General features: G+C 38.5%; 2 protein-coding genes and 1 pseudogene across 2 annotated transcripts; 2 read left to right on the top strand and 1 right to left on the bottom strand.

The window, feature by feature from the left end:
• The first annotated feature begins 171 nt into the window (after window positions 1-171).
• On the top strand, window positions 172-3334 carry LOC141823389 (cytochrome b561, DM13 and DOMON domain-containing protein At5g54830-like). Its single transcript, XM_074710669.1, has one exon. It carries the CDS (start codon window positions 324-326, stop codon window positions 3057-3059), a length of 2736 nt encoding a protein of 911 aa, XP_074566770.1. The 5' UTR covers window positions 172-323; the 3' UTR covers window positions 3060-3334.
• Window positions 3335-4102: 768 nt separating this feature from the next.
• LOC141823391 (uncharacterized) lies at window positions 4103-8651 on the bottom strand (annotated as a pseudogene).
• Window positions 8652-12420: 3769 nt separating this feature from the next.
• On the top strand, window positions 12421-14518 carry LOC141823390 (putative receptor-like protein kinase At1g80870). The gene is given in 2 exon segments (XM_074710670.1): window positions 12421-12604; window positions 12607-14518. Coding segments are annotated over 2 exon segments (1944 nt in total). The 5' UTR covers window positions 12421-12456; the 3' UTR covers window positions 14403-14518.
• Window positions 14519-16626: the final 2108 nt, after the last annotated feature.

Consider the following 16626-nt stretch of genomic DNA (forward strand, 5'->3'; position numbering starts at 1 on the left):
CATAAGTGTTTAAAAATCGGCCCATGATTAATTACGGTCTACCTTTGCGTTGTAGCCCGAGGCAACTTAAAATATATTTTTTTTTTATCAACGAGAAATACAGTGAGGTTCATTTATTGAGAAATATTATGATTAATGAAGAAGGAAGGTTCCACAGGATCACCGTCCACCAAGTTCGGCTTTGTCGTTCCCACGAACACCAACAACTACATGGGGGAACCTCGTCCCCATCAAACCCTAACCCTATTCCCAATTCCTCCTACACATCTTCGTCCATCTTGATCGGATCTCGCGGATCCTGCTCCTCCTCCTCCTCCCCCCTCATGGATTCTCCCCCAATCATACTCCTCCTGTTCCTCCTCATCGCCGGCGCTGCTGCCTCTTCCGCCGACGAATGCGGATCTAGCAACGTCACGCTCGCCGGCTTCGAGGCCGACCTCGCCATGGTGCAGCACCAGGTCCGCGGCGTCGTCCGGATCGTCGACGCATGCTCCTTCTCCGTCCGCGGCTTCGACATGCTCGCCGGCTCCGGCCAGGTCCGGTGGTGGGGCGCCGCCGGGGACGACTTCGTTAATCTCACGCTCGGGTCTCCGATCTCCGACATGTACCTCAACCGCACCTACCGCAACGAGTCGCTCACCGTCAGGCTGTCCAGCAACGTCTCCTGGGACCGGATCGCGGTCCTCGCCATCTGGGATCAGTCCACTGCTTCGGATTTCGGCCATGTCGCCCTTGTGAACGCCTCCGAGAATGAGACCGACTCCGACGCAGCCCCAAGCCCGGCACTTTCCCCGGCCCCTGCGCCAGCTCCTGGTTCTCCGATCGAGATGATGAAGAACAAGAGCCAGATCCACCGCCAGCCGACCATGTTCGACAACTGCCTAACCTTATCCCCCAGATTCAGACTTCGGTGGACGCTCTACCCTGAATCGGACTCCGTCGAGATCGGTCTGGAAGCAGCTATTGGCTCGGAATACTATATGAGCTTCGGGTGGGCGAAGCCTAGTTCACCGTCGCATATGCTCAATGCAGATGTTACGGTCGGTGGATTTACTGAAGAAGGTATGCCCTTTGCTGAAGATTACTATATTACACAATTTAGCGAGTGCCTTCTTAGCAAGGATGGCAAGGTTGAAGGTGTTTGCCCTGATACAATCTATGAAGGATCGGATCCAGTTGGACTTGTTAACAATACTGAGTTGATTTACGGCCACCGGAGAGATGGGGTGGCCTTTGTCCGGTACAAGCGTCCCCTAGCCTCTGTTGATGAGAAATATGATGTGCCTGTGAATATCACAGGGAACATGACTGTGATTTGGGCATTAGGTCTGTTGAGGCCACCGGATTCCCTCAGACCTTACTATCTTCCTCAGAATCATGGTGGTCCACAAGAAACAGCTTACAATTATCTCCTACTGAATTTATCTGAGGAGGTGGACGATTGCTTCGGACCTCTGAATGCTGAAGATAAGGAGGATCAAGATCTTATCATCGCCGATGCAAAAACTCCGCTTGTTGTTATGTCAGGGCCAGCATTGCATTACCCAAATCCTCCAAATCCTTCAAAAGTGCTTTATATCAACAAGAAGGAAGCTCCATTGCTGAGAGTAGAAAGGGGTGTGCCAGTTACTTTCTCAATCCAAGCTGGCCATGATGTGGCTCTTTACATCACTTCCAATCCCATTGGTGGTAATGCAACACTGCATAATATGACTGAGGTTATCTATGCTGGTGGGCCTCAGTTTGAGGGTGTCCCAGCTAGTCCAACAGAGTTGAAATGGGCACCTGATCGAAATACACCAGATCAAGTTTACTACCACTCCTTGTTTGAGCAGAAGATGGGCTGGAAAGTTCAGGTAGTTGATGGTGGTATTTCAGACATGTATAATAACAATGTTCTATTAGATGATCAACAGGTTTCTTTTTTCTGGACTTTATCTGAAGGCTCAATATCTGTCGCTGCTCGTGGTGAGAAGAAAAGTGGATATGTTGCAATTGGATTTGGAAGTGGAATGATGAACAGCTACGTGTATGTTGGTTGGGTTGATTCTAATGGAATAGGCCATGTAAACTCTTATTGGATTGATGGAAAAAATGCAATGGGTGTGCACCCAACGTCCGAAAATTTGACCATTGTTCGGTGCAGTCAAGAAAATGGAATAATAACATTTGAGTTCACTCGTCCTCTGTCTCCTTCATGTGATGGAAAGATAGAGTGCAAGAATATCATTGATCCAACTACTCCTTTAAAAGTTATTTGGGCCATGGGTGCCCGTTGGTCGGAGGATAATCTAAGTGAAAAGAATATGCATTCTGCTACAAGCAATCGGCCTGTCAGAGTTCTTTTGTGGAGAGGGTCGGCTGAGGCAGAGCAAGATCTGCGCCCTGTTTTGGCTGTTCATGGCTTCATGATGTTTGTGGCTTGGGGCATTCTGCTTCCTGGGGGAATATTGGCTGCAAGGTACTTGAAGCAGATAAAGGGTGATGGCTGGTACCAGTTACATGTCTATTTGCAGTACTCAGGAATCGCTATTATGTTGCTTGGTCTTCTATTTGCAGCTGCTGAGCTTCGTGGTTTTTATTTAAGTATAGTGCATGTGAAATTTGGTGTAGCTGCGATCGTCTTGGCATGTGCGCAGCCGATAAATGCATCTCTTCGCCCCCAAAAACCAGCAGATGGAGAGATAGTGTCTTCCAAAAGGATAATTTGGGAATACTTTCATGTTATCATAGGGAGGTCTGCTGTTGTAGTCGGAGTTGCTGCACTAATTAGTGGAATGAAGCATTTGGCACATCGATACGGCAGTGAGAATGTTCAAGGTCTTACTTGGGCATTAATATTATGGGTTTTGGTACTTTCACTTCTAGTTATGTACTTGGAGTATTCCAAGGTTAAGCAAAGACAAAATGATAGGAACTCTTTAAGAGGTGAGTGGGTTCTGGGAAATAGTGATGAAGATGATTCGGTAGATTTATTGCATCGCGACAGAACTGCTACAAAATCAGAGCCTCAATCATCGTTAACAATGGAAGTGCAACTTGAACCTCTTAGCAGATAGAATGCAATTTGATACTCAAAAAACACAAAATACTTCAGCCATGATTTTTAATGTATAGAGAAGAGGGAGCCATGGATGATTATTACCTTTACGTGAGATGATTCATTTTATGTAAAGACATCTTACCACAGCTTACCGAACAGGTTAGAAATGATTATTTACTTTTCCTTATATTGCTGTTATTATGTATGCAATGTGAGACTGATTCATGCTTGTATACAAATTTTGAAAGGATACCGGCACCTGAGCTAAATGTGTTTATTGTTCATCGTGCTTCTTTGTCACTTCTTCAAGTTCTCTGAATTGACTTGGCTAATCATTTGGCTTATAGATTTCAAATGCTCTCGTGAAAGTTTCTCTATATTTTGTGACTATTGCTGAAATGCTTGTGAAGTTGTTGAGGTTTCCATCACTACATCAAACACTAATATGTTTATTATTATTCTTGAGCTTTAACTCTCATCACATTTTGTTCAGAACTGTAGGTGACCAATTCAATTAGGAAACCGATTAACTTAAGATCAAATTTGATCCTGTTGTATTGTTGCCTGTAGTAATAATAAGACAGATTCTACAGTGCTGAGAAAGGTGATTGGTCAATTGTTAATCAAGGTTTTACTTGAGTTCCATTTACTTCCATTGATGATCATAAAATAGATACTGAATGAGTGCTGTCATATTCCATCTATGTATGCTCACAAGCTCGTTATATTGCACTTGCAGAGGAAATGCCAAGAAAATAAAACCATTCAAAGTAAAAGAAAAAGATAAATTGTAATACTTTATTTCTTTCTATTTTATTATTGTTATTCTTTGTTTACTCGGATAAAGTGTTCTGTTGTGAATTGAAATGGATAACAGAAAGTTCATCCCCAGTTCATATTTAAACTCAAGTATACAGAAACTTCTTCCATGGAGATTCACAGGAATTAAAAATAAATGTTCGAACTAAACGCGTGATTCGATATTCAAAAGCTTTCTCCTTTGACGTTCTGAAAGGAAAATGACAGCACATTTTTCTCAACAAACCAAAGCCTATTTGATCTCCACAACAGTACGATATCGAAACAAACATGACCTAGAACTTTATTTACAAATAACCAAACGAAAGCAGAGTAGTATGAATGGTGTACATTGAATCAGAGTAGCGACTCCTTTCAAATATCTAACAAATGCTCAGTTCATCCATACCTATCGATAATTCTAAATCTATTTCTCCCACCATTTCCACACAGTCACTAGTCTTATCTTCCACCTTGCTGTTTATCTTTATTGTACCCTCATCAGTTTTATCAAGCACTCGGCGATGCAGCAGCTATGCATTCCTCGTAGCGAAAGCAGCTGACGACATGGTCGTTTGTCAACCCCGCAGCCTGCATGAAGGAGTATATGACTGTCGGGCTCACACTTCGCAAGCCCCTTCTAACCAGGTCTTTGCTGATCACATCTGCTTTAGAAGTCTTGACAGGAACTTGTCGCTGGTAGCGAAATTTGTTGACAATAGGTTTGTAGTTCACAAAGCTCCAACAGTATCTATTGAATGATCCAAACTCATTTATTATCTGTAGCAATGGTATAAAACAAGCGTGAGAGAAGTGATTAAGCAAGTCAGATCATGAATCAGATTATTAGTAGTTTAATCCAGCAACAAAGATCCTGAGAAATCATAAACCCAGATGCAGTTCATGAACCTCATCTCTTAACTGCAAATGCAACAACTAGAAATATGAATACCTATTTTGTGCCAACTACGATATTAACAGTGTCGAAGACAAGTGAATAGATCTACCTTGAGTATCTGGCGAGCGTTCTCAATGGTAGTTCTCAGCTTCAGCTCTGACAAAAGTGAGCTAGCAATACTTCCAGGCACTATAAATTTCTTCTCATTCAATTTGGCGACTGCAACAGGATCAAAGTTCAGAAAAACTTCCCTGAAAAAAAGGGCGCCCGTGAGTTGGTGAATTAATGAAGTAGAACCTAGTTTTCTATTCATTTTATTTAAGTACCTAAATATCTGCCTTTTGGTGAGGATAACAGGCCATGTAAGCTCAGCTAATGCACCAGATAGCACAAGAAGTTCAAATAATTTCCTGTGGTGTGTTCCAAGCACCAAATACGAAGAGAAATTGGTTAGTAAGTACTTAAAACATAGTAAAGTTTCAAAGTATCTAGATCACTAACAAAGAGAAAAGGTTGCATACTTATCATCATGGACTGGAATTCCCCATTCTTCATCATGGAAAGAAGCATAACATGGGTCTGGTGTACAAAAATATAGTCTTAGATTGACTTCACAAATGTCTAAAGAGAAATTCAAGATGAAGTTTTACTGAACAAGAATGATGATGATGATGATAACAAAGAAACAAGCGACCCATAATTACTATTAAGAATAAACTTCTACTGGTATGGCAAAGAGTCATGCAATCAGCTGCAAAAGACAAATCATTTTTAAGTATGAGAGACTTGGATAAGGCAGTTAAATAGAGTTCATCCAGGAGGTAAAACCAATATAAAAAAATAACCTTGATGGTTAAAAAATGGAGGAAAAGAATAAAAATGAACTGGTGCGTACCATATGGAAAACAAAGCGAAGGGTGTAAATGTATTGCCTACTTCCAAACATGAAATGTGGTTTCAATTATTAGTATCTCCTGCCAAATGAGAACTGATACAATAATACACTATCATTTCAATAATCAAGTAAGCCTAGAGGCTGCATATACATGAATTTTAATTTTCTTTGGTGAATAGTAAAAATACATTTTCCCCCTCTCATCCTGGTATTAGAATCTCTGTAAGGATTAGTGTGGCAATCCCCTAAGCAAGAAGCTGAATCTTCTTGAGAAATCTCACACTTGCAGTTTGTTTAAAAAAATCTACTCAAGAAAGATTCAAAAACCCCACTTGTAGGTCAGACTTTCACACTTGCAGAAATCTTATCGGTGTGTGGATAAGATCCTTAGATATGTATCATCCTATTGCTTCATGTGAAGGGATGAATAGGTGGATTAGATTAAGGGGTGACACATTAGAAGCATCATAGGCCATGGAGTAAAAGTGAAGTCGTTGAACCATATTGTATATTTGAGTTAGCATTGTTAATTTTGTTTTACGCTTCCACACATATGCTTTATATTACTTCGGCTATTATGATTATATTATCACATATGCACTTACTACTAATCTAATTTGAGTTTTCTATTCACCCTTACCCCTAGTTGGCCATTTCAATCCAACAATGATAACCTCTTCTAGATAAACCATAACCATGTTCACTGTATCATAGTTAACTTCCTCACAGAAGATAAATGTGTCAGATCTGGAAAATGATCACGATTGCAAAGACATTCTCTTTTCAGAGCATTACAAAAGGAATATACTGAATGAGAAGTCATTTTTTCTTGTTACAGATAAATACCATATCACAAAAAGTCTGCACCAATGAACATTATTTGTCCATATAGATGGGTATTTTTTTTTCCTCTCCGAAGAAACACATTACATAGAACAACTGGAATTCATCTGGGGTGGTCTAATTCAGCTGAGACTCTTAACCAGATGCAATAAGGAACCATATGGCCCACGAATATCACACAAGTCAAAGGGGCCTTATGTATCACACAGTTAAAGTAAAGATGTCAAATCAATCACTTGATAGAATAGCCAATAATAGGTGCATGATCGGTACAAAGCCAAGAATATTAAACAGATCAAATAAATAGTGTAAATAACAACAACAACAACAATAAACCTTATCACAATAGATGATGAGATCGGCTAAAACCGTATAAACAACTAAAATTAAATATGTCCAACCAAGCACATGAAGAGATGTAGCAAATCAGAGGTGCAATTAAAAGTAAATATGTCCAGTCCAATCAAGCACAGGAAGAGAAGTAGCAAACTAGAGGCGCCACTTAAAAGTAAATATGTCCAGTCCAATCAAGCACATGAAACAGAAGCTGCCAATTATAGCTGCATTATCAATGGACAATCCTGGAGCTCTCGACAAATGATACACAGGGTGAAAGGCACAAATCTCAAAGAGAAAGACAAAAGAAATATACGTCACTTTGTGAATGAGATATTGGGTCACGGAAATGCTAGAGATACAGTGAAGATAATCAACTACATCAAATAAAGTCGTTGAAGGGCAGCAAAGAAGTTGCACAGGATCAAAAGACCAGCAATGGATATACAGTAATGTAACTATAAGGGCTATTCTAAGAAGATACTAGCTACTGCAACAAATAGAGGACTTGGAGCAAGGAAATAAGAGGGGTATTCAAATATCACAAAGTTCTGAAGACTGCAAGGAGAAATGTATTCCTAACAACTGGAAATAAAATTTCAGAACCCAATGCTAACATGCACAAAAGGTAAAGAGATTAAGAAGATGGCAACGCTTCTTGCTTGGATTTAACAAAAAAAACAATCTTAAACCAAAACAAATCGCTAGACTAAATCAGCGAACTAGTTAGTTAGAGGAGAGGAAAAACTATGCATACAATAATCTCAAAATGAAAAATAAATAAAGAAAACTCGCCTGTATTAGATGTGACCCAAGCGCATTTCCTCTTTCCTTGCACAAGTTCAGCCGACGGAATGCTGGTATCATCTGAGACATTGTTATCCAACTTGGTTGCAACCTTGCCTATCCTCGCAGTGCTCTGCCTCCTCTTACTTGTCAAGTTCACCCTACTAATCCTTCCTGCGGAGGAGCGGCTGCAAAACGAATCTGTGGATGCATCAGAGGAACAGGAAGCATTCAGTGACACGTTTGACTGCAACAGCATCTCGTGCCTCCTCAGAACAGACGGAGCACTGAAACAAGACCCAGAATGTGCCGTATCTTCTGCGGGGCTGGGAGCCTTCTTGGGCTCATCAACTGCTGTAGTTTCGGTGATGTCAGTTTTATTCAAAGGCTTCGAAGCTGGTTTCCTAGAAGTTGTCAACGACCTAGCCTTGTTGCCGCCAGGCACAAGGACCGGCCTTGCTTCAGAGTCAGCTACATTGAAAGAACGAACCCGAGGCGCTCCTGACATCCTAAAATCCAACCTTTTCACAAATCTCCGCACCGTCCACCGAAATTTACCCAAATCTCCAAAACTAGAGGATCAAATCAAAATAGGAAAATTCACGACGATATCAAGCGAAATCAAACGCCTCAAACACGAAAAGTAGCAATTCCCGGAACGAGCCTCAAAAATTACCTTTTCAATCCACAACTCCCACAGTAGCGCGAAACCCGAACCAACCTAGGGTTTCGAGGGCATCCAATTCCAACCTACCGCCAAATCGCTCCACCAAACTGAACATGCGATGCAACATTGTCCTAACCAGAAAGATTAACACCACAAGGCGAGTCTTCGACGACTTCTCCTAAGAAGGAACTGAGCGGGAGCTACCGAACCCCAAAATCGTCACGAAAAGACGAAGGGCAAGCTCGCAAAGCACTTACAATGAAGCTGATAGGGGAGAGGCTCCGAAGAAGAACTCGCAGCCCGCCGATCCAACAACTAGCCAAGGGCGGAGCCGGCGAACGGAGGGGGAAACGGGGAATGGGCGTTTCCACTGGAGGATGACGAAGGCGGTGTGGCCACGGAGAAGCGACCGGGGAGCGTCCCGTATGTTATATAAAGAATACTGGTGGATGCCAGTCGAAGTAAATTGCGACCGGATGTAGCCCGTAGCACGTGCACGTGGCTGTGCTTTGCAGCTCCTTTCTAATACATAAATTTAACGGCGATAATTAAAAGCACGTTCTTTTTTATTAGAATTATTAAAAGACATATCTTTTTTTTTTATTTTTCGATATTTTACTTCACGTACGTACGTATGTAAATTTTGATATTATCTAAATCACATATCGATTTTCCATAATATCTAAATTATTTATTATATTTTTAAAATAGTCTTTCTCTTCCTTTATCAGTAATTTCGAACAAAACTAATTCTGAATCTAAAATATTTTAAATCATTTCAGATTAAAATTAATATAATTTTAAAAAATTTTAAATATATTTATGCTCCACGATCAGCTTAAATTCAAAATAATAAATTAAATTAAAAATACATCTTTAAATTTTTACTCTATTAATTTAAAATTTGATTACTTTCAATTTACATTACCCTCAACCTAAGCTATCTATAAGTACCATTTTTATGAGGAAATATCACGACTTTAAACAAGTCCATTGGTTTTCTTCTTTCATCGAAGTTGCACAATGCATTTTTTGTTTTTATTGTTAAAAATTATGGTTCAAGAAAGCTTAGGCTCTAGTTCAGCACTGAGACTCTGAGAGTGTGATTTCGGAGGTTGTAGTACGAGGTGAATGAAAGTGAATTTCAACTCACTTTTCAAATGTTAGTTCAATTTTTAGGCATTTAGGGTCAAAAATTTTAAACTTTAGTTGATTAATTGAGTTATATTATGTTCTTAAATAGATGTTAAAAACAATAGTTCTGGAGAATAATATATCAGTTTCAACTAAAATCTAGGGTTAAGGTCAAAATTTTTAAATTTAAGTTCATTTTCAACTTCTTAAATTCAAAATTTATATTTTTGGATAGTAAAATTTTACATACATTAATGTTTGAAATTTTAAAAAATTTTAATTTATATGATAAATAATTATTTTGTACTATTGAGTGAGATATATTTGATACAGTTTATAATGAAGTTATTATTTAGCATTTTCATGAAATCTAAGAAAGTATCATTGTAAAAATATATAAAATTAATATATTATTTTTATTATATATTTTATATTGTATTAATTTTTTAATTTATTAAATTCACCCTCTGGCGTTGAAAATACCAACTGCACTACTAGTTCTAAGAATTTATTAATGGTGTTGGTCAATAGGTATCATTATTCTAAGTCTTATAATAAGCTTTTGATAAATTTTATCAAACTTTTATAAGTTTAAAATTTTATTGCTCCCAATTTACACTATCAAATTCAGATTCAAGTATATAAATACATTAAAAAAGTTTCTAGTAATATATTAGTTTTGATTTTAAGTTATTCAAAATTTTCTAAATCCATGAGCTTGTTTTCAATGAAATTGACTCATGAGCTTAGAGAGAAAGAAATGTATTGGGGAATATGATACATGATTTGAATATTATAAAAGTTAAGTACATGATTTAAGTAATATCAAAAATTGCTTATGAAAGTCAGTAAAATTATCATTTACTCCACCTCATCCGCTCTCCCCATAAAATGGCACGGTTGCCCCTTAAATACATTGTTGGACTAATTTTATCTTTTTGGTGGATTGACTTTAATTTTTTGATAGAACGATTTCACGGTTAAATCCTAAACCGTTAGGAAGGACTTTGATATATTCAATATATAGCATTCACATCGTAAGAGTTATGATTTCATATCTGCTATAATATATATTTAATTTATTAAAAAATATTCATATTTTAACAGTTATGATTTCATAGTTATTACCATGTAGATTTGATTTGTTCATTTAATATTCACATTTTAGCAGTTAAGGATGTAAATGAATCGAGCTTATTCATGAGCTTTTCGAATTGACTCAAAAAATTATTTGATTCACATTTGAAATTATTGAATTCAAGCCGAACTTGAAAATGTTTGATAATTTTTTCAAATAGAATTCAAACTTATAATATATTTTATTCGATTATTCATGATCCGCTCGTGAGTCAAACTTAAATCGAATTCGGATTCTTTTTATATAATTTTAATTTAAATATACTCAAATTGAGATTCGAATACTTCCAATTGAACTAAAACTTAAAACATTTCGAATTATAGTTCGATTTTGCTTGAATCAAAATTCAAACAATTCGAATCTAATTCGAGCTCGAATTTTATTTCGAACTGAGCTCGAGCCAAAATTATTTATATTTTTGAGTTTTGAATCAAATTCGAATATCACATATATTTTTCAAATATCAATATCTTCATATTATTCGGCTCAATTCAATTTGTTTCGTCTACACCTTTAGTAGTAGCTACGAAATTATAACCGTAACTCAAATTTAATCTATTAAATAACATTTACGTTGTAGTAGTGATAAATTATAATTCTTATGTTTAAGTTGGAGTAACTACGATTTCGTAATTGCTGCAATGTGATTCAGAATTTAATAGGTATGATAGTAAATAATAATATCGAACAATATATTTAAAGGCAGATGTATTATTTTATAGGAAAGTTGGTGCATAATTGTGTTCTTTTGATAAAAAATTAAAAAGATGTTGCTTTAATGATTCTGATAAAATGGATAAAATGAGAGTCATTTTAATTTTTATTTTTACCCTAAATTTAAATATATTTCTTTCAAATGTAATAAATATTTTATGATTGAGGATAAAAATATACTGATGATTACTATACTCAATTGAAAATCTATACAAAAGTACGTCGATTATATTTATCCAAATAGTGAACAACTAGTATAAACCAACTGTGATCATTATTCAATGATTTTGTAACTATGTATTATTGTTTAGCGCATGAATATAAAAATATAAAATAAATTTTAGTTATTATATTTTAGAGAAAATAAACTATTTAAAATATAAATTTAGTACTATTGTAGTTTAAATAAGATTAATTATAATATTGATGTACAATAAAAGTCAAAAGGAACTCTCATTATATTTTTTATTCGAAAAATATTTTTACTGTTATTGGGAGTTATCGTTATAATATGATAAAATATAATATTTTCATAAATATTATATATATATATATATATGTATTCAAAATTAATTAATTAATTTAATGAGTTAATTAAATTTATTTATTTAATTGATAATATATATTAAAAATATAAGTAAATTTATTTACAGTCCTATTAGTAGGTCAAAACTAGTTTGAGTTATTTTGATAAAAAAAATTTGTTATGAAAATATTATAAGAAAAATATTTTTAGAATTGCGAAACAAGAAGATGGACGTCATTTTGTGTTTTTTTTAATAAAAATATAATATTTTGCCAATTACCAATGCTAGTTTAATTTAGATTTTTTTTTTTTTTAAATTTGATCGATCCACAATTTTATAGTTGACTTATCCTCCCTCCTTTAACAAACATAAAAATTCATTATTCATCCTCTACAAATTTCAAGTTAGCCCACTCCACACGTCCCCAAATATTCTCCCTTTAACAGGTCAAAATCGATCGCTTTTTCTAATTTTCTACCTTTTATTTATTATTTGAAGTTTTAACCCAATTAACACGGTTTCCAAAACCGCCCCTCACTTTTTACTTTTTACAAGCGCAGACCACCTCCTCCTCCTACTCTTCCTCCAATTATAAAGATTCCCACCACTTTTTATTTCTATTCTCAATTTGCTCCCATCACTCACGGCCACTGCCGCCACCATCTCCGGCGATCTCCATGTCTTACCGCCGCCTCGCCTCCAGCCCTCCCGCCATCTCTTCCGCACACCGCCATCACACCCTCCTTCTCGCTGTCGCCGCATCCGCCTCCACCCTGCTCCTCCTCGCCCTCCTCGTACTCCTCTTGCTTCTCTACCTCTACCTCTACCTCGCCGCTCTCCCACCCAGCCGTTCCCCTCCTCCTTCTCTTCCCCCGCTTCCCCCATCCACCGCTTCTCCTACCGTGCCCTCCGCGCCGCGACCGCCTCCTTCGACGCCTCCCGCTCCATCGGCCGTGGCGCCTCTGCCTCCGTCTTCCGCGGCATCCTCCCCGACGGCAAGTCCGTCGCCGTCAAGCGTCTCCTCCACTCTCCCTCATCCTCCCCCTCCGACGTAGCCACCTCCGACCGCGAGTTCCACAACGAGCTACACGTCCTCGCGGCTCTCCGCCCCTCGCCATTCGTCGTCTCCCTCATCGGGTACTGCCTCGAGGCCCGCCGGCGCCGCCTCCTCGTCTACGAGTACATGCCCAACGGGAGTCTCCAGGAAGCCCTTTTCATCTCCGGCTCCACGCTCAGCTGGGACCGCCGCTTCTCCATCGTCCTCGACGTCGCCCAAGCTCTCGCCTTTCTCCACCTCGAGTGCGATCCTCCGGTCGTGCACGGCGACATCAAGCCCAGCAATGTGCTCCTCGGCTTTGATTTCCAGGCCAAGCTCTCCGATTTCGGTCTATCTCGCTTAAAAACCGACGCCGACCTCGTCTCTGAGTTCTTCAGCCAGGATCTCGGACCGAGCCAGGAGCTCTTCAAGAGTCAAGACCTCGTCCCCGAGAGCCCACAGGTCCACCTTTCCTTTGCTCTCCGAGCTTCTTCATCCAACAACCTCGACTCCAGACAGCCGGCGGAAGGCACCTCGCCGGTCCAAGATGAGATTTTTAGCTTCGAGCCAAGTAAAGAGTTGGCCGCAGCTTCGCCGCTGGACGATGCAAGGTCGGAGTCCAGCGGCCAATGGGGGAAGCAGTGGTGGTGGAAGCAGGAGGAAAGTGGGGAATTGAGCAGCAAAGATTATGTCAAGGAGTGGATTGGCAGCCAAATTGGCTCTTCCGGCAATCCCAACTGGGATTTCCCAGTCGAGATCTCCCCTGATAAATCTCCTCACTTTAGTAACAATCTCCTCTCAATCAATTCTTCTGAAAAGAATGCAGACAAGAAACAAAGCAAGAAGAATGGAGTTCTTGCTTGTGACAGAAAGGATAGGAAGATGAGGGAATGGTGGAAGGAAGAGTACTTTGCAGAGCTTAGCAAGAAGGGGCACTGCAAGAAAGGTGCCAAGTGGTTCCGAACAATCAGTGGCCGGGGCGAAGACTCTACTATCACTAGCATCGACGACTTTTCCAGGCGCGGCCGGGAGTTGAAGGACGACTTGAGCTTCCGAAAAGGATGGAAGAAGAAGAAGAGGAGCCGATCGGCAGGCAGCGACATGTTCAGCGGCGATTTGTTCAGTAGGGATCTCAGTAGCACAACAAGCATGAGAGGCACTGTGTGCTATGTTGCTCCTGAATGCCACAGATGCGATCAATTGATGGAGAAGGCTGACATATACAGCTTTGGGGTTCTGATCCTCGTTATCGTATCGGGAAGACGACCTTTGCATGTTTTGTCGTCGCCGGTGAAGTTGGAGAAGGCCAACCTCGTGAGTTGGTGTAGGCTGCTAGCTCAATCCGGCGATCCCTTGGAGCTTGTAGATGAAAGGCTGAAGGGCTCATTCAACAAGGAACAAGCTACCCTTTGCATCAATGTGGCTCTATTGTGCTTGCAAAGGATCCCTGAGCTGAGGCCCGACAGCGGCGATATCGTAAAGATTCTAAAAGGAGAGATGGAACTTCCTGTTGTACCATATGAATTCTCTACTCCTCCAAGATGCTTCAGCAGGTCCAGACCAAAACCTGCACTGGAAGTAGAATAGATTGGGAGTAAGTAGCTTAAGCTGCTTGATGTTGTTTCATTTTGTTTGTGCCTTGTGTAAATACAATTCACTCTACTGATTCCAAATAACATCAAATTGTTCTGTGCTAGTTCTCACATTGAGGTTTGAGTTCTTATCAGACAAGTTTAGATATTTCAAAGAAACGAAGTTGTCAAGAACTGTTTTGTTCTTCTTCTCAAAGTTGTTGTTCCAAAACTCTTGTTGGTTGAATCAATGTCTGAAAAGACTTGGATTTGCCATCAGGTTGAAGTGCTAAACAACCCGTGATCAAAAGAAATTGGCTACAGATGACTTTGTTCTTCTGCAGTGGATCGACAAGGGCAGGTGTGGACAGTGACTTCACCACCAAATGCAAGCTGTTCCATTTTTCTTTTTTTTTTTTAACAAAAGGTATAAATACCTATGCATTGGATAGCTTTGCACAATCCAATCATTTCTTTTTTCTCTTCATGGAATTGACTTTTTGCCTTGAACCATTTGAAATATTGAATGGACCAAAATAAATAATAATAATAATGGAACACAACTGGGTCTTCTTTCTTCTTTTCCAATAGTCTACTGCCTTTGCTGCCATGTTCCTTTCATGTCATGATGTCACCCAATTGGCTTAGAGACTATTTGGCTGGTTCATTGACACATAAGTTGAGTAATTGGCGTTTCAATATGTATTGTTTGTTTCTTCCTTCCTTCTTGTGGTATCATTATGAAGAATGGAAGTATTGTTAAAGACAAATTAGTATTGATGGAGTTGATCACTTGGACAAGAAGCAAGAGCAATATGAAATTTATTTTAAGATAATGCTAATTATTTGAGGTAGAAGAAAGAAGCAAGAAGCAAGAGAAGAGTAATATGCACTATTGTTTCATGAAATAAACAAGATGTTAGATAATGATGACTTTGACCATGTTTTCCTTTGTGATATGTTTGCTTTTACAAGTTTTGATGTGAGCTAACTTTGCTTCAATTTTCAGGACCTTTAGGAAGATCTTCAAATTATAAACCCACTCGACATGCGGCACTCTTGCTGAACAACACGTGTTTCAATCGTGTTTATCCACGTGGAATTGGATGTCACTCGTGTCGCGAACAAGGATCCTTCGCAGGGATGTGAGGAGTCTATACCCTAAGTTCTTGATCTTGAATGGAGGGTAGTCAATAAGTAAATCAATGAAATTTAGGATTCATGTCTTCTCTTTATCAATTGAGATGGCAAAGTTATCTTGAGTGATGCAAGAAGACATTGATCCACCTAACATGGTTTGTGGCTCCTAGTGGGTTAGGAATCATGTGGTAGCAATTTTGATTGAAAGAAGAAGAAGAAGAAATGAATAAAATAAATGATATAGGTCAAATGTCTCTACCTTGAATGCCATTTAAAATTCACTTGTCAAATTTATAGACCAAAATTAAGTAAAACTTCACACAAGATTAGTTTGTTAAGCTTTGTTGACATTGCATGTCTCTAAACCCTAAAAGTGGGGAGAATGTAGGCTAACTTACCCCACTGTGGCCTGAAATGCTGCATTAATAAAGGGAGGGAAAAAGGACCATGATTCATTTAAAGCAACTAGCTTTTGGGCATTAAAGTAGGGAAATCTTCAATCTACAATTCTACTTTTAAGCATTTAATAATGCCTTTTGTAATGGAATTCAAGACAATTTCTGGCTTCTAACAAAGGAATTGTTAAAGGCAGAATTTAAAATTAAAAAAAAAAACTAGTACCCAATGCTATTTGATAGAGAACTCATAACAATAACTAGTTTTAACTAATTATGTTTAATATTGAAAAGTTGAATGCATTAATTAATAATATCAACCATTTATCTTAAAAAACTTGACAAGTATGTCACCTCTGATTATCAGACCTGCCTTGATGAAATTATTATATTTGGAGTTCACTATGTCAACTACTCCTTAGTCTACTAGTTGATTGATTCAAATTAACTTGGTTTGGGTCTCTTTTCATCATTATTTTGAGCATGATCCAACCACTTTTGCTACTCTCTAATTTGTACTATTCTTATATTACAAAAAGATAGTTTTTTTTTAAAGAATGCATAAGATTCTTTCTCATTCAATAATTAATCAAAACCACATTAACTATGAGGTGGTTGCTTCAACAGGGCTTTGATACTCTTGTATATTACAACAGATTACTAACACTTCAGTCCATTTAGATCTCTAGTGTAGTCCTTTTGGTT

Source organism: Curcuma longa, chromosome 3, assembly GCF_044706935.1.
Source record: "Curcuma longa cultivar G26 ecotype Majalengka, Jawa Barat chromosome 3, ITB_CL_G26_1.1, whole genome shotgun sequence".
In the NCBI taxonomy this organism is placed as follows: domain Eukaryota; kingdom Viridiplantae; phylum Streptophyta; class Magnoliopsida; order Zingiberales; family Zingiberaceae; genus Curcuma; species Curcuma longa.

Bases quoted from the DNA above. Each gene is read 5' to 3' on its own strand.
- LOC141823389 (XM_074710669.1), top strand. From the start codon at position 324: ATGGATTCTCCCCCAATCATACTCCTCCTGTTCCTCCTCATCGCCGGC.